Raw genomic sequence first — 26,114 nt, 5'->3', positions numbered from 1 at the left:
TTTGTTTCCAAATGCGGTTAATTTGATAAACTTTTGTAAACCCAGACAGTATAATCACAATGGAAGAATCCATTCCAAACTGAAATATACATACCTGTATGCATCCATAACAGTTCATAGAGATAAAAAAGCTTGATAATGGTAGTGAAATTATGGCAGCCTATAGTTACTCGGGAAAGATGTTCAAGCTAGTCATCCTAACTGGTAGAAAAGGCCCATGCTATAGTTTGCTGGTCTCCAAAACCTCTCAAAAACCAGCAAATCATACCAGCTAGCTAGCTAGACCAGCAAACGATCTTAGCCTGGTTTAAGTTGTTCTAGGATTGTAGTTATCACAAAGATTTTATCAGGGACACGTTAAACAAACTTGAAAAGCCTTTGAAAAACATAGGCAGTCAATAGGCCTACAGGTCACCTCGAACACCTCGTGGTACAGCCTAATGATTATGAATAAATGCTACTATTATAAATTCTAATAACTAAATATACGTATAATTATTTCTAATGTATGATTCAAGTATATTCGCGAGACAGTGCAGAGACAGACACAATGCAAACCTTGAGATGATTGCAATAGCTTCAGTAAACTGTAGAGGGCGATGTGAGTGAGGTGGATAAGCGATGCCTGTCATTATTATTATTTGGTGAAGGATATTTTTCTTCGATTATTTCTCGTTTTTGTTAGTTTATCTGCTTGAGTTGTTGCCTATATGCATTCGTTGTTTGGAGGTTTTTGATATAGGTTATTTCATAAACAGTTGATCTTAAGTTTGGGCGAAGCCACTTTACCCCAGGACGCACAAGTGGCCAAAAAGACTAGTTTACTAGCGCCATCTTCTGCATTAGCAGATGTTGTAGAATCTGGGGGATGTATCAAGAATATTTTATTAATTTATTTTTGTTTGTTTGGGCGTTGGACCAAGTGTCCTTTTAAAAATATATTTAGTTTAATGTTTTGTTTTTCTACAAAGACATTTAATTTGAAATTCGTTTTGAAAAAACATCTTCGTTAATGTCGCCGTCTTCACACTGTCATTACCAAGGAAGCAATAGCATGTGAAAACAAGAATGTTCGTTCATTTAGTTTTACTGGGAAACAAATCTTTTTTGTAAATATCATGTCGTCTCAGTGCAAACGAGATGATAGGTCATGCATCTTCATCTGATTGGATATTCCATGACCGTCTGATCTCTACAAAGATTTGTATGGAGTCGCTGATTCTTGAGAGATAATTAAGGGAATTTATTTAAAAATAGCAACGAATGCCCTGAGCATACAGATTTCCTTTAGATGTAACTTTTTCATTATTTTTAATTTTATGAACTTCTTCATTTTTTACATAAAGAGGGCATTTGTGTGTAGGACACGTTTGGTCTCTTATCTCAAGATTCAGTTAACTACAAAGGTCAGGTTTTACAGGTATTACAGGTGTTTAAGCACTGGCGCATGAAGGAAGCTCCTTTAGAGCATAGTGCACTACACTCATACCTGTACTCTCTGTTATTTGCTACTTACTGCTGAGCTAGAGTTGCTTTCAATTCTTACGACTACATTTCCTGCTTTTCTCTCTCTAAACAGCTCAACAAAGCAGCAATAATGAGTACTTGTTCGGGACCAGAAAATGCCAAAGTTGTAGTGGTAGGTTCAGGTTTTGCAGGTTTGGCTGCTGCTGCCAAGTTAGTGGAGGCAGGATTTAAAAATGTCCTGGTTCTTGAGGCAAAGGAAAGAGTTGGAGGTCGAGTGCACACCACTAAACCGTTCAGCGAGAATATCATTGAAGCTGGAGCTAACTGGATCCACGGGCAGAAAGGAAACCCACTGTTCAAGATTGCGAAAGAGGAGAACCTGCTATCTGAGGGACCTTCTGCACGCAAAAACATGTGCCAGCCTCGTTCTGTAACTCCTCAAGATTACTTTTTCAAAGAAGATGGGAAGCAGGTCTCCACAAAAGTAGTAGATCAGGTGACTTCGTGCTTCAGCAAGCTCACCGACAAAGCTTTTGATGATGAACTCAAGAGCAGGCACAGGAAACTAACTCTAGGTGCTTATCTGGATGATGCCTTTGGTGAAGCTCCTTTAGCGGCGACAGAAGACGGCCGGCAAGTTTTTGAATGGTGCAAGAGAATGGAATGCACAGATGAGGCTTGCTCTAGCCTCTATGAGTTTTCTGCATCTCAGATTAGCTATTACACAGCTCTAGAGGGAGGATTTTTTAATACATTGGGACCTGGTGGTTATCAAGCAATCTTGGATGTTCTCCTGAAAGATCTGCCTTCGGGAACTGTCCAGTGTAGTGCACCGGTCAAGAGCATCCAATGGGACTTGGTCAGTGGTGAAGATCAAAGGTATCCTGTTAAGGTCGTCTGTGAAAATGGACAGAGCTTTGAGGCAGATCATGTGATTGTCACCGTATCTCTGGGGGTTCTCAAAGACAAAGCGACAACCATGTTCGAACCGTCCTTACCAGAAAAAAAGCTGTCTGCAATTGAGAATCTAGGCTTTGGGATAGTGGACAAAATTTTCCTGTTTTTTGAGGAACGTTTCTGGCCAGACGACTGTTCCGGGGTTCAGCTGGTGTGGAAAGAAGGGCCTGAAGATAAAGATGTTTATGAGTCTCTGTCTGAAGGAGAAACCTGGAAAAAGACATGGTTCAAGAAGATCACTGGTTTTGATACAGTGGCTCGTCATCCCACGGCTCTGTGTGGCTGGATCACAGGTAGAGAAGCTCTGTATATGGAGAATCTTCAGGACAGTGAAATCGGAGCTGTCTGTGTGAGGTATGGTGACATAAATGATGGAATATATGATGTATGATCATTTTACCATGGTCAAAAATCTCTCTGTCATATATAACAAACTCTGTTTTGTCTTTAAAGGTTGCTCAGGTCTTTCTCAGGCTGGTCAGTGCCAGAAGTCTCAAAGACACTGATCACCAGATGGGGATCTGATTCCCACGTCCGTGGCTCCTATACATTTATTCCTCATGGTGTCAATGGAGTGGAAGCACACAAGGCATTAGCGTCACCTCTTCCCCCTGAAAATAAATGCAGAGGCAGGAAGGTAACTCTTAATATCTTGTATAAGTGTTCGATTATTTAGGTTATGTATATACATATATTTAATTGTTATCTATATAGAACAAAACCTTAAGTAGAGTTTGATATCAATACTAGTTTGATATAAGTTTTTCATAACCATTATTATTACAAACAAACTGTTATGTATCTGCCAGTGTTATTTTACTATTGTTTATATACCACTATTGTATTCATTAATATTTTGAATTAGCTTTTATATTTATTTTTTCAGTTTTCATTTTAAAAGTAGTTAAAATTTTTATAATTTTGTTGTTTTTGCAATTTTATTAGTTTTTGTAATACATTTATTTTTAAATTTGAGCAATTTTAGTACTTCAACTTATTTTACATCAGTTAGTTGCCAAGGCAAAGTTTTTCATCTAACATATATATATTTTATTTTATTTCAACTTTATTTTAGTTAATTAAATAAGTAAATAAGTGAAATTAATTTGATAGCTTTAGTTTCAGTCAGCAATAACAATACTCATATCCACATATTCTGCTGTCAATTGCAATAGTGTAAAAGATAGAAAGCAGATTGCATTTTCCAAAATTAAGCAGTGATGAAGTTATCAACAAAATGATTTTATTTCTCTCTGTTTTTGAAGCACCTTCAGGTGTTGTTTGCTGGTGAAGCTACACATGTGAACTTCTACACCACGACCCATGGAGCGTACATTACAGGCGTCAGAGAAGCAGAAAGACTCATAAGCTATTACACCGATTGAACATACAGTACCAAAGAGAGGGCAACATACATTGACATTTCATGAAGATTACATTTTATGAGTGCATGACATTTTATAGACTTGCTCAAACGACCCAAAGGCTGCCTGATAAACAGTGAATCCTACATCCAAGTTATCACTGAACCAAGCATATCTCTGTCTGGATAATTGTTAAAATTGCTGTACGTGTAGTTCTGATGGAGAAATATTCTTTCCCACATGCCAAACAATGTTAAATAATATTTTCTAAAATTTTATTAAAGTAAATACTGTAATATTTAAAAAATATAAAAAAATACTTCACATACTGCAGCACAAATACAGTGCCCTCGAGTGGTATGCAGCATGATCCTGGAAATTTACACTTGAATTGTTTTAAAAAAAAATTAATAAAAAAAAAGAGATCAATATACAATATGAGGGACTTTTGCAATACCACAGTGCCTTAAATAAATGATTTCACCGAGAATATCTATGTGTGGTCATTTAAAATAATAAACCATCGTTAGTCAAACGTTTGCACATTCCTACTTATTCCTTGTCATTAATGTCTACCCTTTTATTTATTATTGTTTAGAATAATAGTAAAGTCATCAAAACTGTGAAATGTGATGAATATGATGATTAAGGAATATGCTGTGATCAATAAAGTTTCTTTAAAAAAAATTTGCCTTATATTTGAGCTTCTTTGTCTAGATTCCAGCTCTGTGTTTAAATTGTGTTAATTCTCTCAACCAATTTCATGAGCTGCATCCTGGGATATTTTTCTTTTTTCCTAAACTATCCACTCCAAATGACCCATTCTGATTTTAGTTATTATAAAATGTACACGTAGGCACAGTTAATAGTTGTCTTCAAATCTAATTTCAAGTATTTTAGCATAAAACCTTTTAGATCAACATCTGGCTGTCTGGTGCAGTCATAATAAGCTAGAGCTGAACATGCTCAAAACTGTGGAGATGATTGTGAGAAACACCTCAGCATTACCCCCACTCACCATCATGAGCTGCACTGTGGAAGTAGTGGAGTCATTTGGGTTCCTGGGCACCACCATCTCTCAGGACCTGAAGTGAGACAATCACATCGGCTAAATCCGAAATCACCCCCTTTACCCTCAAATAGGGTATTATTTTAGGGGACAGCCAATTGTAGTGGTGTCTGAAACTATAGTGGACGTTATCGAATGCACTCATTCTATCCCACATTGCACTACAAAAACGAGTGTTGGGTACAGCCTATGCACACTCAACGGCTGTCCGAATTCACTCACTCATTTTGTTATTCAATCCTTCAAGTGAACTGTATTAGTGGACTAACGTTGAGGATTTAGGGGGGCGATTTCGGATTCAGCCATTGACTCCATTGTGAAAAGGCCCAGCAGAGGTTGTACTTCCTTTGCCAGTTGAGGAAGTTCAACCTGCCACAGGAGCTGCTGACACAGTTCTTCTCAGCTCAACCGTCATTGAGTCTGTTATATGCACTTCTATAACTGTCTGGTTTGGTTCAGCTACCAAAATCAGTCATACGGAGACTACAACAGACAGTCCGGACTGCTGAGAGGATTATTGGTGCAACAGGAGCAGCTTCTTCCCACAGGCCATTTCCCTCTTAAACAGTTAAATGCATCCCAAGGCAAAATGCCTGTAAGTGCCATACCCTGCTGCTTAGTGCAATATCTTTGTAAACTCAGTTGATATTTATTCATATTATTAATAATATTGTAATGTTCATAATCTTATTATGACTAAACCTGATTGTGTCTTTATACTTTTAGATTGTATTCTTATTTTTTTTTTACTATGTTTCTTGTTGTTGTATTTGTATGTGTGCACTGGAAGCTTCAGTCCCAATAAAAATCCCTTGTGTGTGCAAGCACACTTTGCAAAAAAGCTCTGATTCTGATATTGAGCACATCTTTTATTTTGAAAAATTACGTACTTCCGGATGTTTGTTGTTCTCTTTCGGCCGCTCGCTTCACACTGCTGCAGTCACACCGGTGATTCGGCGAAGAAGATCATGCATTAGGGCAGAACTGGTGGAGTAATAAAGAGAATTTGAGAACAGGTGGGACTATACACATCATATCGGAATACAGGTGCTAATGTTACTTACATTTATCTCGAGGAGTCACTTGTGGCTTTTGATCAAAAGTTTAGTACCGGAATGCGGTAATTAAGTTAGCCTGCTGATAATCTAACAGATTCTGTAATCTCACATCACTAACACACAAAAATGAATTAAAACCATTTAAGTATGGATCTAAATGTGAACTGTTATACTATACCGACTAGTCTCATATTAGTTTGCAGCTTTAGCTTTGCACACCTAACCAGAGCTGATCACTACACACTCCTAAAGCTTTCATTTAACGTTACTGATTGTAAATTAGTTTCAGGCAACGGCGATTAAAATATTATGTTTGTAATGTACGTTTTATATATTTATGTAGCCTATATGTTCCATGACTACTGTAAGTAAGTTACATGTGTAACGTTATGTATTAAGTTGTAAACAAGTATAAATCATTGTAGTATTCGTTGAACTGCCTTTAATTATTATGTATTTACTGTATTATGTTTTGTTATTACAGTAATGATAATTGAGATTATTTTATTTAATAATGTAGTAATGGTATTTTTTACATACATACACACATAAAAGAATGGTTAGAGTGATGTGAATTATTTCAAATGGCATGAGAAAGTGGCTCCGCCCTCTGTAAACACCTAGGCTACGTGTTCATTTGAGATCTCTTCTCTTTCTCTTTCTTCTTCACTCTCACTTACAAGGCTTATCAATTCAGGATGATGATCACACTCCTGTAAGCAGTTCTCCAACCTTGAAACGCTGAAGATCTGCATCAACAATGGAGTCATTCCAAAATCATTTGAGACTTTCGAGGAAGTCATTGCTGTTTGCCTTCATCGCAGTATGGCTTTTCGTTTCCATTTCCTCCGATGAAGATTACTACAAGTTGTTGGGTATCTCGAGAGAGGCCAGTACACGTGAGATTCGGCAGGCTTTCAAAAAGCTTGCTCTCACAATGCATCCAGATAAAAACCCTGTGAGTAGCTTTATTATGGCATGCCAACCAGACTGTGTCCTGTGTTCTTGTGACACTCTGAGAACGCTTCTATTGTCTTTTTAGAATGATGAAACGGCCCACGACAATTTCTTGAAGATCAATCGTGCCTATGAGGTGTTGAAGGACGAGGACCTGAGGAAGAAATACGACAAGTATGGAGAGAAGGGCCTGCAAGATGAACAGCAAGGAGGAAGATATGAAAGCTGGAACTATTACAGATATGATTTTGGTAATTTAGTTCTCTACGTTATGTTCTATGTGGATGTTATTTCATAGTGTTATAATACAAAAGTAAATGTGTAGGAAGATATGCCGTACTTGTCTCTACATTGGAGAAAAAACACAAAGTTGTGTTTTTCAGGAATTTATGATGATGATCCAGAAATTACCACACTAGACAGAGGGGACTTTGGTAAGTGATCATCTTAAATCACGCTGATTATGCGGTTATATTGTATTTCTAAGCAAATGGAAAAGATGCTGTGCGCTGGACTGAATCTCATGAAAAAAATGTCCAGGTTATCCATATTTCACCCCAAAATCAATTTAAAAAAAATATTTTTAAAGAATATTATGAATTTCTGCAGTGTGACAATATTTCCATGACATTTCCCAGTTTTTCAAATTATGCATCCAGACATTTACTTTATATTTTCATTTGTGCAATTTTCATTATCGTTAATGGTGAATTGTCATTAGTCTCTAGAGATCACTAATAATCTTATACTGTATTATAGAAAAAGTATTTAATTTAGCACAAATTAAATGCTGTTAAAATGTATATTTCACATTGTATTAATGAGTTTGAGTTTTTTTATTACTTGAAGAACTGGAAAGGTATTATGTTTAAAATAATAATAAAGAAAATAATACAGAAAAAGCTAAAAATAGACTATATTTTCTTTATACAAAATTTGTTTTTCATTTTGAATTTGGGGAGAGATATGACCTGAGAATTTTTTCTTTTCAGCTGATCTTGTGATATTCAAATAGAGGCCTAACCTGTTTTGCAAATGGCAGAGTGTTGTGACACCGGTTTTGTCTTTTTCCACAGATGCGGCTGTAAATTCTGGAGAGGTCTGGTTTGTGAATTTCTATTTCCCACGCTGCTCGCACTGTCACGAGCTTGCCCCCACGGTGCGTAACTTTATTTTCTCCTCTTAGTCACTTCCTCCTCAGAGCACACAATTCAGAATTGTTCTTGGTACTGTAGTTTATTTGACTGACAAGTGAACGCACCCGACAGTGGCGGGAGTTTGCTAAGGAAATGGACGGTGTGATTCGGATCGCTGCCGTGAACTGCGGTGATAATGGCATGTTGTGCCGTAGCAAAGGCATCAGCAGCTACCCCAGCCTCTATGTGTTCAGGACGGGAATGGTGAGGACATTCTGTCTCTATCAGTATGTGATACATAAGATGTGTATAATCTGAAATATAAATGTAATCATGCCAACAGAATCCAGAGAAATACTATGGCGACAGAACAAGATCAAGCCTCACCAAATTTGCAATGCAGTTTGTGGAGAGCAAAGTGACGGAACTATGGCAAGGTCTTTTATTTTATTTATTATTATTATTATAAATGTATGTTAAAGGGGTCATGACATGAGAAATCAAATTTGCCTTGATCTTTTGACAAATAAGAGGTCTTTGTTCCATTAAAACATCCTGCAATTTTAAAGCATCCTCCTCATTATAAACTAAGCATTTATTTAATCAGTCTCCAAAAATGACTCCTTTGGATATTGTGGAATTTGTGACGTCACATGGGCAAATACATTTGCGTACGCCTGCCTCCAGAGCAAGACATCAACGAATAGTAATACATCATCGCACCATAGGCCCCGCCCACTGGCATTCAGTCACTGACATTTGCCTACATTGGATGTGTTAAAAGTAAATAGAACCCATTATAATCAATGTCACTCGATACACTGTATCCAATTATGTGGAAAATTATTAATTTTACGAAAATGTAAGCATGTTTCCTATTCCTGTTACAGTAATGCAAAAAAAGTAATTCTTCAGTGGGTTAATAAAGGCCTTCTGAAGTGAAGCGATGGGTTTTTGTGAGAAAAATATCCATATTTGAAACTTTATAAACTATAATCACTGGCTTCTGCCAACGGCTGTACGTGCATTCAGTAGAAAGTCGAATCCCGACGGAAGGGTGACCTTTGACCCGACGTATGACGTAGGCATAGCTTAAGCTTAGGTGAGAATAGATGCCTCCTGTGAAAATATGGAGCCTCCTGGATATTTTTCTTACAAAAACCCATTGCGTCGCTTCAGAAAGCATTTGTTACCCACTGGAGTGGTATGGATTACTTTTATGATGGATGGATGAGCTTTTTGGAGCTTCAAAAACTTGTGCGCTATTAAATGCCATTACAAAGCTGGGAAGAGTCAGGACATTATTTAATATAATTCTGATTGTATTCGGCTGAAAGAAGAAAGTCAGATGGGATGGCTTGAGGATGAGAATATTATGGGAAATTATGGAATTATGTGAATAAAACTATTCCTTTAAAAAATAGATCTTTCAAACAGGGTCAGAATTAGGGTTGAAAATAATAGTTACTTAAAAATAATAATTAAAAAGAAAATAATACTTTTATATATTTGTTTTTTTGTGCAAAAAACGTAACATTATAATGGCGCTTTTCCACTGCATGGTACGGCTCGGTACGGTTCGACTCGGCGCGGAACGGTTCGGCTCGCTTCGCTTTTCCACTGCGTGGTACGACTCGGCTCGGCACGGCACGGCACGGTTCGGTTCGCTTTAGCTCGGTTGCTTTTCCACTGCAGTTAGTACCGCTTCAAAGTGGGTGGGACTGATCGTTATAGTTGCCGTCTCTACTGCCATGACATCATCATATTAAATGCAAATTTTTCATTCCGTGTTTCCCCATCCGCTCCTCTGCAACCAACGAGAGGAACGTCTGCACCTCGTCCACTGACCACGATTCAGCCATTTCTTTTTTGAAGTTTATACTCTTTTTTTTTTTTTTTTTTTTTTTAAAGCAAATGCTTTTAAAACAGGCGCTACAGCGTTGGCTGTTGTCTTCTGGCTATTTAAATCTAGCGGGTTTAGTGTCTCGTGTCGTAAATACAATGACGCTGGTAGTGATGATTTTGTCTGCCCAATCAGTGATCTGCAGTGTTTTCACGTCACATTTTAGTATCGGTACGGTACGCTTGGAACCTCAACAGAGGTGGTACCATTTAAAGCGAGCCGAAGCGAGCCGTACCGTACCGTACCATGCAGTGGAAATGCGCCATAAGTGAGCCGTACTGAACCGAGCCGTACCGTACCATGCAGTGGAAACGCGCCAAAGCGTGCCGTACCGAACCGAGCCGTACCGTACCATGCAGTGGAAAAGCGCCATAAGTGAACCTCATGGAACACATTAAAATAATTTATAAAAAATCCATGGCGTGACCCCTTTAATACTTTTCCTTTTTGTGCAATTTGGTGTGTTTAGATAACCTTTTCACTCTGTATTTACTACTGTTTATACTTAAATTCAAATGAAAAAATAAGAAATGATATTGTGTATAAAGAAAATGTTTATTTTTTCCATTGTGCAATTATTTTTATGAAAATTTAAGCATGTTTCCTCCCAATTCCTGTTACAGTAATGTAAAAAAAACTTATTATATTCATTAAAGTAATGTGAAATATATTGTTGTAAAGTATTTATATAAAGTATTAATATAACATTAAGTTTGTTTAGTCTTATGTTGTACTGCCTGTTCTGATTTATGCTGACCATTTTCATTTTCAGGGAACATTTCCAATGAGATTGATCGGGCATTTGCTGAAAGAATCGGCTGGTTGATAAGTTTCTGTGCAGACACTGGGGGTGAGACAGCTACTAAACCTTAAGGTTAAAAATGCACAATGTTTTCTTAAAATATCACTAAAATGCTAAAAAAAACAAATGTTCATAGATTGTTTGGAACCTCAGACAAGACGGAAGCTAGCTGGAATGTTGGTAAGCGTTGAGCTGATCATGTTTAACCAGATTCAATTCAAGTATCAATCAACAATTGTCTCGTGAGCATGAATGAACATGTTTCTCTCCACAGGACGGTCTGGTCAATGTAGGATGGGTGGATTGCTCCAAACAGGCAGATTTGTGTGAGAGCTTTGAGATCACCACTAGCACAACGGCCCTCTTTCCCCCTGGCAGTTCCCTCGCTCAGAAAGGCAGCGTATTGGTAGGGTTAAATGACACTTTTCAACTAAAAACAGAAAAAATGTATGCTTTTTGGCCATTCATTAACACGACAACAGTTTTGGGGATCTGAAAATGAAAACGGGTTTCAAAGTGCACGTTTTTGAAAACAATACCATTATTGTCTCCGTTTAAAACTACAAAAACACAAATTTGTGAAAACGGTCACGTCATGCGGCATGCGCGCGTGTGTATTACGTGTTCAGTGAGGTTGATAAACGCTTCTCCAGCAAAGTGTAGATTTACTGTTTGTATTCACCGCTATGTAGAAGAATGCAACTGTGCACAGCCGTGTAGTGTTTCTTTACAAAGTGACATCGCCAACTACTGACCTGGCATGCATAATACAGCGTTTTTAGTCGTTTTTGTAGATCCGAGTGGACGGAGATCATTTTGACAACGTTGACGTCTGTACGCAAAACTTTTCAAACGTTGTCGTCTGTACGCAAAACTTTTCAAACGTTGTCGTCTGTACGCTAAACTTTTCAAACATGTTTCTGTTTTTACTGCATTGTTGTTGTGTAAACATACCCTAAATATTGCATCCTGTCCAGTTGTGGTAGTTCTTAATTGAGCCAATCTGATGGGCTGGTTTTCATTTTGATTTTATTAACTTTGCAGTTTATCCAGAGTTTGGATACTAGAGATATATATGCACAAGTGTTGCAGCATCTGCCTGACCTGGAGGTTCTTACAAAGAGCAGCTTCGAGGTAAGAGTGCAAGTGACTTTTAATGAAGATCATAAGAACAAGGAAAAGCTGTAAAAGAAGAGTTGTTTGCACTGAACTGAACGTAGTCCTGTACCGCACCCTGAACTACCTGCAGTATCACTGTTTACACACTAACTGACGCGCTGGATGAAATATGATTGCGTGGCATAATTATGTGCATCTGTTTGGAAATGTCATGAAAGAGACCCTATTAATGATCAGGGGGGGGTTTTTCTGATTTTGTCATTTCAGCATAAATTGGCTCATCATCGATGGCTCATCAGTTTCTCCTTTGGACACAACAATTTGGCAACACATGAGTATAAAAAGCTAAAAGCTCTTCTGAAGGACTCTAACATACAGGTTCTTGATTTCTTCTTTCTTTCTTGACTTTCCTGATTTTATTTAGACTGCCCTGTATCATGAAGAAAAAAACGTTTATTTTGTGTTACATGATATAAATACCTATTGGTGTTGCCTACCGTACCTCTATGAACAGTGCTAATTCAGGTTAAGAATACACTGTGACAAGAGCCAAAAAAAATAAATAATGAAAATAACAATAATGATTATGATGACGCATGCACAGTGGCGGTGCCAGGATTTTTTCATAGGGGTGGCCAGGCAAGGGCCAGCAACCAGTCTGGGGTGGCACAGAAATCTTAATTATTTTATCATAAAAAATTATTTGATAATGTATTGGACTGTTTTAGTGCCTACACAACTGAATAAAGTTAATTTGTCCTTAATTGTAATTGAGATAGTAGTGAATTGGGAGTCATGGAATACTGAGTGAATTTTATATTTTTTTATTATTACCCACCACCTCATATTTAAATTAATTAAATAGTAATAAAAGGGCACACACTATAGCTAAAGTTCAACTTGCTCAGTTAGATTGGTTCTGGTTCTCAGAATCTCCAATAGCTTGTTCTACATTGTTGTATCTTCATGGATGAGATAACATGCAGATAACTACTGTAGTCCAAAGATTATTCAACCTTCAATGCGTTTTATATAATCAATGAACTCTTCAACCAATTCTGAGTTTGTCACAAAAAAGTTTAACTTTCTATATTAGTTGTCAAAATAAGTAATTGCAACAGTTCTATCATACCTAAATTAAAAAGGAAAACAAAAGTTCTCTTTTGAATCGCCATGTGCAAGAATGTGAACAAGGCGGAAGTCAACAGCACATAATGTAAAATGTTATGTTTTTCATAATGTAATGTTGCCAGAATGTAAAATTCGTTATTTTATGGATTTAAAAATCCATTTTTGTTTGTCCTTTACAAATTAACGCAAAATGAATGCCTATCGTCTAGTACAAACGCACAGTGCTCACATTTATTTGGACATTAAAACATTACATATCAGTTTGGGCCTTATATTGTGATCTCACATAGCAGAATATTTTAATCCAGACACACGTGACGCATATATAACAAATACATGCATGCAGTTTTGACAGCTTTAATCGCCTTTTTGATTCAAACAGTTAATTGACGACAACTACGGCTACAGCTCGACGCATTTGTGCGTGATGTGCGTACCGCAAGCACAGTACAACAGCTGTCAGCCGTATGACAGAAAAGTTAGTTAGTTTTACTGACATTTGGCTTGACAACATCTCATCTTACCGAAGATAGCCAACTGAATAAGGACAACGCCCTTTTTCTCAGCATCTGACAAAAGTGTCACAAGCTTTCACACACATCTTTAAAATAGAAGTAGCATCAGAAAAAAAAGAGAATTACGTTTGTTGTTGACTGCACACTATTCGACTTAGGCCTACTCAAAACAGTCTTGCAACCCACCAATTGAGAAAGATTGACTCTATATTTACTATGTGCATATCACTGTCTGATGTTCTGCTGAAGCTCATTCGGCACTTGCACATTTCCGCACTCGTTTGACTCGCGCCTGGTGCTGAGGTGAAGTTGGAGTGTGCGTCTGAAAAGTCTCACGTTTTTTGTGGTCTTAAAGAGACGGTTCAGCGTTTTAAAAAACGCAATTTTTGTCAATAAAAAAAGAGACAGAACGAGCAGTTGTGAGAGGGGTGGCCAAGCTTAGACCAAGGGTGGCCACGGCCACCCCCTAGCTCCGCCAGTGCGCATGCAAAACAGAGAGAAAAGACTACCTTAATATAATTACATGATTTCTGGTGTGATATATTGGGGATTTTGACCGTGATCCCATGCAATTAGCACAACATTAGAACTGCATCCCATGCAATTAGGCCTACTATACTATATTACTATAACCATTTGCGTTCGTGATTTTCACCGCTAATCCAATTAAATTTTTACATTACATTTACATTTAGTCATTTAGCAGACGTTTTTGTGCAAAGCGACTTACAAATTAGGACTTAATTAAGCGAGTCATCGTGAAGAGGCAAGAAACAACGCAAGAAGTGCTTCAAAATACGAAGTTCAGAGTAGCATAAGCCCGATAAAATGAATAACATTAATTGTCTAATCACAATCTCTCTCGGAATGTCCCCACCTCAGTGGTGACGAGCAGCGATCTGATATCTCATTGTTTGAGGTTACCATGGCTTCTCAGAACGTTGGAGTATCGGCGAGCCAATCAGGGATGATTTCCCTAATGAATATTCATGAGTCCTCCTCTACCACCCTGCAAAAAATAAATTAAAAAATTGCGTCCTGCGAAGGGAGCTGACTGATTTATTTTTGTACCTCAGTGTACTGGCTGGATGGTTTGTTTATTTATTTATTTATTTATAATTTTTTATTTATGTATTGCTGTTTATTTGTTTGTTTACTTTATTGCGGTTATTTGTTTTATTTGATTTACTTATTTAACTGTTGATTATTTTAAATACCTTTTTATTATTTATTTTTATTTATTTATTTATTTATTATTGTTTATTATAATTGTTTGCTTTTCTTTACCTGTTATTTGTATTTTATTAAGTTATTATTATTATTATTATTATTATTATTTGTTAGTAGTAGTTGTAGAAGGTTTTGTTAGTTTGTACTATATTTCTCGTAAATGAATATATTTCTAAACTAGGGTGAAGCTTAAAGGAATAGTTCACCCAAAAATAATTACTTGTTAAAAATAATTATTTAAAATAATTAATATTATCCCATAATTTACTCGCCCTCAAGCCATTCTTGGTGTATAGGAGGGTGACCTCTGACCTGACATGGGACATGTCTCCTCTTCTCTTATATCAAAATCCTCAGACATTTTACAGGTTTTAGACTTCTAATTTGCAACCAGTGTTTTGTTTTGCTCTATTCTCTGCACTTCCGCATTCATCAGTTTTCACCTAAGCTTAAGCTACGCCTACGTCATACTTGTTTTGAAAAACTACTGACCCCATACTTTTGAATGGTAGTTTGTTTCATTACTACATTTACACTAAATTTATTCATTTAACATACACTTTATTGACTTAGAAACTAAGAAAATGACAGGCAATTTATGTTATATGAATTTATGTTTCAATATGTGGTCTCGTCAGGTTTTTATACCTCAAATTAAAACCCAGCGATGTCCGCAGATCTAATGGTAACAAAATAAAAACGAAACTAAGAAACTTAAAAAATGAAATGATTTCTTCTGCTCATGTTGTTCCAAACCCGTATGACTGACCTTTGTCCATGAAACACAAAAGAAGTAATTTTGAAGAGTGGTCATGCTGCTTGTTACCATATCAAGCTGCAAAAAGGACCCCAAAAGCACCATAAAAGTAATTTGTATGACTTGTGCGCAATATAATCCTAGTGTTTTGAAGCTAAGATTCAGTCTGTTTCTCACATAAAGCTATCGTATGGCTTTGAACAACTTTAGGTAAGTCGTATGGACTACTATAGTATATAGTACTTTCACTCATTTTTTTGAGGCAGAAAATCGTACAGGTTTAGAACAACATGAGCGAGTAAATGGTGACTGTTTTTACTGTTGTTTTATGCAGTACATAGGTCACATGAGTTCTGGTATATGGTGCTGTTGTGTTGGATTCATTGCGTTCATCTGTTTGCACAGGTGGGGAAGGTGGACTGCGTCTCAGACTTAGAGCTGTGTGCTTCTCTGTATATACAGAAGCCCTGTGTGGCTGTTTTCAAAGGGGTTGGAATTCATGATTTTGAGATTTACCATGGTGAGTTTTAGTAAGACTTCTAAATAACAAGAACAAGTGTGTTTTAGCCCTCTGATTCATTCATTATTCAAGTAAATATTGGGTTACACTTTATTTTAAGGTGACATACTGTAGTTATATTGCACTTACTCAAATAAGTATTAAGTAATATATTAACTACATGTACTTACCAAAGAGTTACGGTTAGGGTTTGGTTTAGGGTTAGTTACTTGTAATTATGCATAATTTACTATAGTAAGTACATGTAGTAACGTGTAACTATGTCACCTTAAAATAAAGTGTTACCAAATATTTCAATGCTTGCTTATACTTTAAATCAAAAAAATATAATCACTCCAAATCTCTTTATTTGTATTTTGAGAGTTACACACACACACACACACACACACACACACACACACACACACACACACACACACACACATATTGAGAAAGAAAATTTTGGGATAAGATTTTTTGAATATTTTTGAAAGACATCTCTATATGTTCACTAATATTGTGAAATATTATTCCAATTTAAAATAACGAATTTTCGGCATCATTACTCCAGTCTTCATTGTCACATGATCCTTCAGAAATCATTCTAATATGATGATTTGCTGCTTAAGAAACATTTATCATCAGTGTTGAAAACCGATGTGATTCTTAATATTTTTGTGGAAGCAGTGAAACATTTTTTAGGATTCTTTGATGAATAGAAAGTTCAAAAGATTAGCATTTATTTGAAATATAATTTTTTGTAACATACATTTCTTTACTGTCAGTTTTGATCCTTGCTGAATAAAAGTATTAATTTCTTTTAAAAAATTCTAACCCCCAAACGTAAACGGTAATGTAGTTAGTGAAATGACAAAAGTGGTTTGGATGTAACTACACTCCCTGAATGGCTACAAATGTATTTTAAAGATGTCCTGTATCCGAGGGTTAAAAGACATTTAAAACCTGTAAACATTCATCCAAATTGGTAAAATTTTGTTTGCTATTGGTCTAAAATGTTTGTGATTTATACTTTGTGTTAAATCTCCAGGTAAGGATGCCCTTTACAACGTTGTGGCCTTTGCAAAAGAGAGCGTGAATGCCCATGTCACCACCCTCAGGCCTGAGAACTTCCCCAGCCATGAGAAGGAGCCCTGGCTGGTTGATTTCTTTGCTCCTGTGAGTTATTACATCTAAACCTCTACTGAAGCCTCCATTTGAACACTAATGATTTTCTGCTAACCATATACTTACATTACCATGGTAACTTCCTTGATACATCAAAGTATCAGTCTCAGTAGGGTGAGAAATGATTTGCGGAGGCGAGCACAGTGAACATTACTGACACAGTGTGAAATTCATACATTAAAAGCATAATTTGGATTTGTGTTTGAAATGTTGCTTCTTTATTATACGTAATTATTCTGTCCTACAGTGGTGTCCGCCATGTCGAGCTCTTCTCCCTGAGTTGAGAAAAGCCTCCGTCCAGCTCTTTGGACAGCTGAAGTTTGGGACACTAGACTGTACCGTGCACGAGGGGCTCTGCAACACGGTACTGAGATATACTCGCCTTCGCTCAAACATTGCAGAATTTGACATTTGATTGGGCTTATGCGCTCAGTATTTCTAGTAGGGATGGGACGGTATGAAAATTTCATATCACGATTATAGTGACCAAAATTATCGTGATTATGAATATTATCATGGTTTTGTTAAAACGAGATGAAACAAGTGTTCAAAAACAACTGATGCTCACACTAAAAACAGTTTAATATTTGAAAATCAACAAACAAAATATAAAACAAGCAGCTCTATGCACTTTTTCAAGCAAGATTATATTCTGTGGCATTTCCTTCCTTATATAATGACCGTCGTCAATAGCAACGCATAACACCGCGCACATCCATGTATCGCAACGGACGCGCACGCGCTCTCTCGTTTCATTCAAATACAACTTGTCGTCTTGCGTCTCCGTTCTTGGGCGATTGTTTTGTACGCTGTACAAAATGGATTTATAAACGGCTTAGATTTAAAACATTAATCTCAATTCAATATGTCCCTGTAATTGTGTGGTAAAAATAAATAAAAATAATCAGTGTAATAAGTGTACAATGCTAGTCTTGTTTGAACTTGTTCGTTCGTCTTTGGCTCAAAACCACTTGTTGCAAACTTTTCTTCGCGGAAGCTTCACGTTTATTTCAAGTGAGCGAGATAAAATATTTCAACTCAAAACAACATTTTGTGCCCAATTATTTCCCAGACGTAGTTTTTGGTAAGTCAACTTGCCTTGCGTTCGCTATAAACAGTGGGTGATGGTCACACAAGAGGACTCGGCACATCTGAAGTGTTTCCCCCCTATTGTAGTGACCATCCTTGATTAAGTTTCACTCAACACTTTTGTAAAAGCCAAAATATGACCACACCTCAGATTTGGTCCTCTTAAAACGCTGAAAAATCTCCCGAGTACGGTCACTGCCTTTCGCCATTTCTTCTCGAAAAGAAAAAACAACATTGCGCGCTGTGCCTGCGCCAGACTGTTGCTGGCTGGACAGGATTTACAGTGAGTTATTAAAATCGCGATAATCAAACACGGTTTTAATGATAATTAAATTTTGAACGATAATACTAACCGTCAGTACATTTTATCGTGGTTTATAGTGAAACCGGTAATCGTCCCATCCCTAATTTCTAGCATAATAATGTGGTTTCCTGCAGAGCATGTACTTATTAGGGATTGAGATTCTCATTGGCTTCCTGTCTTAATTAACAGATCTATTTATAGAATCATCGTAAAACCTGCTAAATCTTTGCCACAGGAAACCACAGCATTTGACTTATGTATTACTTTATCTTCAGATTGCTTAAAAGTGAAGGGTGCCATTTCTGTGCCACTAGCAACTAAATCCCAAAACACTTTATAAAAATGAATAATGTTTCTTATACGGTAAAGTTGCAAAATTGCAAAAATATTTATCTTATAATAATTTAGTATTATTATCATTATTGATTATATTAGTAATTATTCATATATTATATATATTATAATCAATTATTATTAGTAATAATAACTTATTTAAATTGTATTATAATTGTTGTTCTTGTTATATTTTTTGAACCAGTTTCAAACACTCCCTATCTTCCTGTACTGACAGAGATATTCCTGCCTCGCATTGCCTTTGACTTTGTTTCACTTATGATTATTTTAGACCTTTTCATTGTATATAAATAAGTTTATTTTACCTGAGTATGAAGGTGACAGCCGGTTCTCATCTCTTTCATCTTTCCCTTCTTCAGTACAACATTCATGCATATCCAACAACTGTAATCTTCAACAAGTCCAGCATTCACGAGTACGAGGGCCATCACTCTGCAGACGGCATCCTGGAGTTCATAGAGGTGAGAAAGAGCTGAGGCACAGATTACGGTTACACTTCTTCATACTCTCATTCATAATTCATACACGCATATGTTTAGATGAAATAGATTGTGTCTATTGCAGGACCTTGTGAACCCTGTAGTGGTGACTTTGACCCCAGAGTCATTCCAAGAGCTGGTGAAGAGACGCAAGTCCTCAGAGACATGGATGGTGGATTTCTACGCGCCGTGGTGTGGCCCTTGCCAGGCCCTGCTGCCTGAGTGGAGGAGAATGGCACGGGTATCTGTCCTCATATATAACACTGGCAGTTAGACATTTTTTACTTTTTATTACCGTTTTTTGCAGTTCTATATGATCTCGATGTGAAAGCCCTTTTAAAGCACTAACTTGTCCACGATTTAATCGTGATTTGTTATAACCACACTCATTGTGCACTTGCCATTTATTTTTGACATTTGCACAAAATTTCATGCAAATACTAGAAATGCCATGAAAGTAATTAAGCATTTTGGGTGCACTTTCACTCATTTGTGTAACGATCTGTGTAAAGGACACAGAGATTTTGTCCAAAAGGTAATACAATTTTTTTTTTCAAAATACAAACAAAAACTAAAAGGTCTTCCTTCATCTTAAGTTTAAAAGCAGTCTTAAGATCTTGAATGTTCATATGAAATCTAGTTTAGTATTATTAACTATACTATTATACTTAATATTAAATACCAATTAAAACATAATCATTAATATTATTATTATTATATGTTATGTATATACTTATTACTTATATTAAAACATATTGAAATACCCTTTGATTTTATAACAGCACTCCATATGTTTGAATAGTAGATCAGCTTGGCTTAATACTATTCTCAAGTTCAATATAACCAATAATAATAATTGTAATTGTACTAGATTTAAAAATCTGAGAAGTTTTGCCTAAAATATTTAGTTTTCTTTATTATTTAATGTTAAGATATTTTATATAAATATTTAGATTTAAGAATTTATATTTAATTGTATATAATATTTAGTATTTGAAATATTACTCATCATTTTAACCTGTGCAATATTTGTTTTGCAAAGCCTCAAAGGTAGTAATTTTAAATATTTCCAAGTTCCTTGTGACTTTTTCTTAAGGTGTATCCATTTTAAGCTTACACTTCACGTGAATTAAAAAAGACAATTTATTGCAGTCATTTGACAAGTAATTGTTTAAAAAAAGACAATTTATTGCAGTCATTTGACAAGTAATTGTTTGCAAAAGTCATGATCATGCTGTGTCTGTTCTAGATGCTGAGTGGGATTGTAAACGTGGGAACAGTCGACTGCCAGAGAGACCACACGTTCTGCCAGAGCGAGAGTGTCCGAGCTTACCCAGAGATCCGCCTGTTCCCTCAGAACAGCAACCGCAGAGACCAGTACCAGTGAGTGTACTTTACATTCCCTTCCTCATATACAATTACACCTCAGTTCAACAGGTTCTGCGTTTCTCTCCCATTGTTAACAGGAGCTACAATGGATGGCACCGGGATGCCTTTTCACTCAAGTCTTGGGCCTTGAGGTGAGCCGGATTAATTCTCACAAAATATCCATAAATTCACCAGCGTTTTAATCAGCTTATACTATTTGATTAATAGTTTTCGGTAAGAATGCGAGATACTTGATTAAATTCATTTCAGTACAACTTTATCTTGTAGCTTTTATAACAACATGATAATAAGCATTTTTAATCATTGTGTCATTACCTTAGCAACATGCTAACGTAAAACTCTACTGAATTAAAGTTGCTGCCTAACTACAGAGTTACAAACCAGTCACTTTTGGTTCCATTTCTGTTAGAAAGCTGTCTATGTAGGCAGAGCTATATTACATAACCTCAAACCCATGGTGTCTTCTGTCCGTAGCTCGCTGCCTCGTGCCTCAGTGGATCTGTCACCTGAGGACTTTAAGAGAAAGGTTTTGGGAGGGAAGGATCACTGGGTGTTGGATTTCTACGCCCCATGGTGTGGCCCATGCCAGCAATTTGCCCCTGAGTTTGAAGTTCTTGCCAGGGTAAGACTAATTTGTGAAGACATCTGATATTGAACATTTACCCTCCTCGCAAAGTGAGAATCATATTTAAAATAGTATGCTTTTCTTTTCACAATTAAACTCTAAAAACTTAACATACAAACTTCATACTTGTGTTTTTAAAGAAAGATTAAAGTTTGACAAAGTTTATGATATATATATATAGAGAGAGAGAGAGAAACTGTGATTTGCAGCGCTTCATGTGATTGAAGTACACGTCTTGTACCTTTTGATTTGAAGCAAAAAGTATTTGAAAAATGGACAAAGTTTGTAATATTGTAATTCACCACATGGCTGGCTGGGTTTATTTCTTCTTTTTTTTTTTTTTTATCCCTATGGGGAAGATACCTCCTGAGCCAAGTTAGCACTTGCTTATTTTGTAAGTGTATTTTGTGTATCTGTGTAATCTCAAGATTGTCTTTGAGTCGTTCTCAAATCATGCTGGAGAACGTGATCATCAGGTTTTGTTCATGTCAGCTCTAGTGCTGCAGTCATTAAAGCAAAAGGCCGATTCAGTTTAGACTTTTCACTCAAATTGAAAATTAAAAATGCAGTAAAAAGTGCAATTGTAATAAAAAAATGCAGCACAGGAACATTTTCACTGGCTCTTGACTAGCTTCAATCAGTGCAGGTGCTCTGATCGTGAATAATTCAAAGCATCCGTCATCTATTCCTCCCATCTGCAGATGATGAAGGGAACTGTGCGAGCTGGTAAAGTGGACTGCCAGGCACACTACCAGACCTGCCAGAGCGCTGGGATCAAGGCTTACCCCACTGTCCGATTCTACCCCCACCTGGGCACCACACGGGTACGGCACAAGCGCTGGCCATCGTATTGTTCCAGGTGCTCTCTGGGTTATTTCTGTACCTACTCAAACCTCTCTATCTTTGTGTCCCAAACTCTTGTAGCGAGATCATGGAGGAGAGCATATTAACAGCAAAGATGCCACCGTCATCGCAGACGTTCTCCGACAGAGACTCAAGCAACTAGCGTTACAGGGAAAGTCCTCCAAACTTAAAGTAAGATACTCGCTGCCTATTGGCTCTCACTACTTTTGGTTTAGGAATAATTTTGCTATGATCCGAACTGAATAATTTGACATGGAAAAACACAAAACGCAAGGTTAAAATGGAACTGTTAAATTAAAATGAATCTCATGTTGAATCTGAAAAATTGTGCTGTGACAATCCAGTTTATTATTATTATTATTATTATTCAAAATAGGGCTGCTGAATTATGGCTAATCATGATTATTTTGGTCAGTATTGAGATCACAATGAATATTACTCCTCATTGATTAAAAAACATTTTTAAAGAAACTTTAACAGTGGATTTCCTTGAACTTTAAATATGATTATACTGACAAACAATTAAAAAATAAATGTAAAAGGTGAGATAAAATAAATTAATATATTGATTGAGTTCAACTAAAACACACATTTTCACATTTTCATAACACATTTCTACTGACTATGATATATGTATTACCCCTTCAATCACTGACCATTTGTTACAAAATCCCGCCCATTTGAGAGCTCGACCAATCGCCATTCAGAGAAGCAAGCCTCTAGGCAGAAAGTAAAGCGATTAAAAGCCCAATGTCCAATGAATAAGCAGATTTTTCCCAACACAAATGTAGCTAATTTTATCTCAATTATCCTGTTTTCACCATCGTTGAAAGCCAGAATCATATTTCAAAAGAATGTACTTTTGAATCGCGCAGCCCTTTTAAAAAAAAGTAAATGTTTTTATTCATAGCATCTTTTTCATTTCCTTCCCTACAGGATGAACTATAGGACACATCTTGCGATCCACAGAAGCTGTTGAATGTGGCATGGTGAGAGTGATGGAAGAAAACGCACACTCATGAACTCACTTTGATGAGCGCGAGAGATTTGTTTGAGGTTTTTGACTGCCAAATGGACTGTAGAAAGGAGCGGCCTCACCTCGACTGGGTTTGAGGAGGGAATCAGAATTCAAAATGCACCTCTAAATGTGTTACTGATTCAAGGACAGGTCACCACAGTGCAATTATTTATGATCCTCTGTAATCTATGAATGTACTGTCATTTCCTTACAGAGTCTGTATCAATAGATGTATTTTCTCACAGCTTCTCCATTTTTCAGTTGGATTTCTGTGATTAAACGGTCTGGTAAAATGTAAAGAATTTTGAGAGAGTTGGATTTTACTTGGTATTTCTGATTTGTTTTTGAAGACTTTTATTTGAATGTGCTTCTAGAACTGTCATGGAGTTTGTTGTTAAACCAAATTATTGTAGAAAGCATAACATTACACTGGCGATAGATATGTTCTGTTTTATTTGTTGTTCTTTTAACCATTTTAGTTTCTAGCAGCTATATTTGTTTGAAGAGAATCTTTGTAGAATACACCATTACACCAAATACACATTTTTTTATTACTTTGTTTACTGATATTTCTCTATTAAAGGTGTGTGAATGTTCTCCAGGTGGCCACTAGGAGGCAGTGATTTAACATCAAGTTCTCAAAGGCCTGTTGAATTGAATTGAATTGAATTGAATTGAATTGAATTGAATTGAATTGAATTGAATTGAATTGAGGGATATTCACTATTGTTTTGTAGAAACAACAGCTTATATAAACATGACACAATGCCCTGTTTATGTTAAATATTTCTGTCTGATATTTTGTTACTGGCTGTTTTGACTGAGTTACAATGTTGTTCTTCAATATAGGGGTTTAATTAAACAAGTTCTGTATAGCACATATTAACTATATTCCTAATATTTGCTGAGAAATGGCTAAATATTGTCCCACATTTCTAAAAATTACTTTAAGTTGTATATGAAGTGGGTCCCTTTATGTTACCAGCAATGTAATGTTTTTATAACCACTGTTTTAAGTCCCAACTCTTTGAATTACACAGGCTTTTTATCCCCTTCTATTTGCACATATTCCATTAAGATTTATGTAAATGGTTTATTAAGATATGAATAAGCACCAGGTTCAAGGTTTGGCTGGTTAGCATGGTCTGCTAGCATAATAGGGCCAAAAATCTAGTTTTTTCATGGTTTAACTTTATTTCAATGGTCCACTTTAGACATACTAACTATAAGTAACTGCAACTACATGTCAACAATAGAGTATTAGTAGAGACTGTTGGGTTATGGTTGGTGGAATAAGTTGGCATTTACTTGCAAAGTTACTTATAGTCAGTAGAATGTCTGTTTGGGAACCATCAAAATAAAGTGTTAGCAGATATTGAGCAGACAGTCTACTAATACTCTAATGACTGATGATAGTTAGTTGCAAAGTATTCTGTAGTATTCACAAACAGAATAACTATAAGATGGGGACCATAAAAATAAAGTGTTAGCAGATATTAAGCAGACAATCTCTACTAATTCTCTACTAACTGGTACTTATAGTTAGTAGAATGTTTAAAGTGGACATTGGCAGCCATTCAAAAGTACCTACAGTATGTAATCTGATGAAAAGAATATTCAGCAAAAAACATAGAAGTTGCGAATAATGTTTTGCCAGTGCCTGATTAATTTGAGACTGAGGACTTTCTTTTTTCCCTGTCTGCTAGCTTTGCTATTAGCTCATGGTAGTCGCTAGTCTATGATGTATGTGTAGTCATGATGGCTCTGCCTGAACAAGAGCAAAGATGGCATCAAGCACATCATGCACTGTACAAGCAATGGGAATGCTAAGGGTTATTTCTGTCCAGATATTATAGACCTTGAAAACAGCACCTCTCTATTTATTCTTCCATCTCTACAGGGACATGTGTGACCGTGTTGCCATCTCCGGTCTAAGTTCATCCGAACTTCCTCCATTTTAGCAAGGGAGAAGAGAAAGGACTAGTGCAAAGGGCTTGGCGGCAGATGTTCGGAGGATGAAATGTCCAGGGGCTGTGGCAACACATCAAACTCTTTTCTTCCCCTTGTCAGTGAGGAGCTCCCATCATAGTGCGCAGTGTGTGTCCTGGCATGGGCGCTGGAACAGGGCTCACCCCCGCGCGGACACCAGGGACACGCTGCTTACCTTGGATGAAAGCTCGCACGGGCCTCTCGCATGCGGGCGCTGGAAGAAAATCCCTCAGCGGCGTGACCCCACCGTACCCCCCTAACCGACGGGTCCCATCCAGCGCTTATGAAATCATGGGTAACACGCAGGGTGGGGAGAAGCCCATAAAAAAGCAGCACACCCCAAATTAAAGCAAGGTTCAGTAATAATTGTTCAAGGTCATTTTGACCATTAGAGAACATTGGAAAAGAATCATGGGAAGCGTGTGAACGTCCTGCCCAGGTGAGGCAGCGTTCCCAGAGCTGCGGTTGCCCTGGTGATTCCCGGGGAACTGGGCGACCCTGCGGGATCGCTACGTGTTTATTTTCTTTCATTCTGAGGTGGAAAAATCCCACCTGGGGCCGCTGGACAGGCTCTCTCAGCTGGCAGCGCTTTTCCCAGTTCTGGCGTCAGCGCGTTGTAGCACCTTGTAACCACAATGTGGTTTTTAACGAGAGGAACACTAGAGTTCACGGAAAACACACACTATATGCTTTTAAAAACCAACGTCATTTTGGACAATCATAAAAATGTGTTGTGAAATTTATAACCTGATTATAATTTAATACTTTTTTAAATTAAAATATCACACCAAAATAATACTTTTTCTTTTTCTTTTTTTTCTTTTTAATTGACTTTCGGGTTCATGTAGTCTTTT

General features: G+C 36.8%; 2 protein-coding genes across 3 annotated transcripts; both read left to right on the top strand.

Annotated features, from left to right (window-relative positions):
• The first annotated feature begins 1,037 nt into the window (after window positions 1-1,037).
• LOC309502354 (spermine oxidase-like) lies at window positions 1,038-4,211 on the top strand. The gene is made up of 3 exons (XM_082174739.1): window positions 1,038-2,778; window positions 2,878-3,061; window positions 3,690-4,211. The coding sequence occupies exons 1-3, from the start codon at window positions 1,598-1,600 to the stop codon at window positions 3,807-3,809; spliced, it is 1,485 nt and encodes a 494-aa protein (XP_082030865.1). The 5' UTR covers window positions 1,038-1,597; the 3' UTR covers window positions 3,810-4,211.
• A 1,544-nt stretch (window positions 4,212-5,755) lies between these two features.
• Window positions 5,756-24,151, top strand: dnajc10 (DnaJ (Hsp40) homolog, subfamily C, member 10). 2 transcript variants are annotated; one of them, XM_082174669.1, is made up of 23 exons: window positions 5,756-5,873; window positions 6,599-6,873; window positions 6,958-7,123; window positions 7,256-7,306; window positions 7,949-8,031; window positions 8,141-8,272; window positions 8,352-8,445; window positions 10,684-10,761; window positions 10,850-10,893; window positions 10,988-11,119; window positions 11,758-11,847; window positions 12,100-12,210; window positions 15,871-15,985; window positions 17,013-17,140; window positions 17,397-17,513; window positions 19,256-19,357; window positions 19,461-19,616; window positions 20,625-20,758; window positions 20,842-20,895; window positions 21,239-21,386; window positions 22,091-22,213; window positions 22,314-22,424; window positions 23,190-24,151. In XM_082174669.1, the coding sequence occupies exons 2-23, from the start codon at window positions 6,676-6,678 to the stop codon at window positions 23,199-23,201; spliced, it is 2,379 nt and encodes a 792-aa protein (XP_082030795.1). In that variant the 5' UTR covers window positions 5,756-5,873; window positions 6,599-6,675; the 3' UTR covers window positions 23,202-24,151. The 2 variants fall into 2 exon arrangements, with proteins under 2 accessions (XP_082030795.1, XP_082030796.1); XM_082174670.1 differs by having other exon boundaries at window positions 5,775-5,904.
• Window positions 24,152-26,114: the final 1,963 nt, after the last annotated feature.

The sequence above is a fragment of the Leuciscus leuciscus genome (assembly GCF_965113295.1).
Source record: "Leuciscus leuciscus genome assembly, chromosome: 7".
Lineage (NCBI taxonomy): Eukaryota > Metazoa > Chordata > Actinopteri > Cypriniformes > Leuciscidae > Leuciscus > Leuciscus leuciscus.
Note: the sequence above shows the minus strand (reverse complement) of the source record. Positions and strands in the feature narration are given on the sequence as shown.

Excerpts from the sequence above, each read along its gene's own strand:
- LOC309502354 (XM_082174739.1), top strand. The coding sequence starts at position 1,598 with ATGAGTACTTGTTCGGGACCAGAAAATGCCAAAGTTGTAGTGGTAGGT. Across the intron at positions 2,779-2,877 it reads ATCGGAGCTGTCTGTGTGAG|GTTGCTCAGGTCTTTCTCAG; the intron begins GTATGGTGACAT and ends TTGTCTTTAAAG. Across the intron at positions 3,062-3,689 it reads ATAAATGCAGAGGCAGGAAG|CACCTTCAGGTGTTGTTTGC; the intron begins GTAACTCTTAAT and ends CTGTTTTTGAAG.
- dnajc10 (XM_082174669.1), top strand. The coding sequence starts at position 6,676 with ATGGAGTCATTCCAAAATCATTTGAGACTTTCGAGGAAGTCATTGCTG. Across the intron at positions 11,848-12,099 it reads TTACAAAGAGCAGCTTCGAG|CATAAATTGGCTCATCATCG; the intron begins GTAAGAGTGCAA and ends TTGTCATTTCAG. Across the intron at positions 19,617-20,624 it reads AGTGGAGGAGAATGGCACGG|ATGCTGAGTGGGATTGTAAA; the intron begins GTATCTGTCCTC and ends TGTCTGTTCTAG.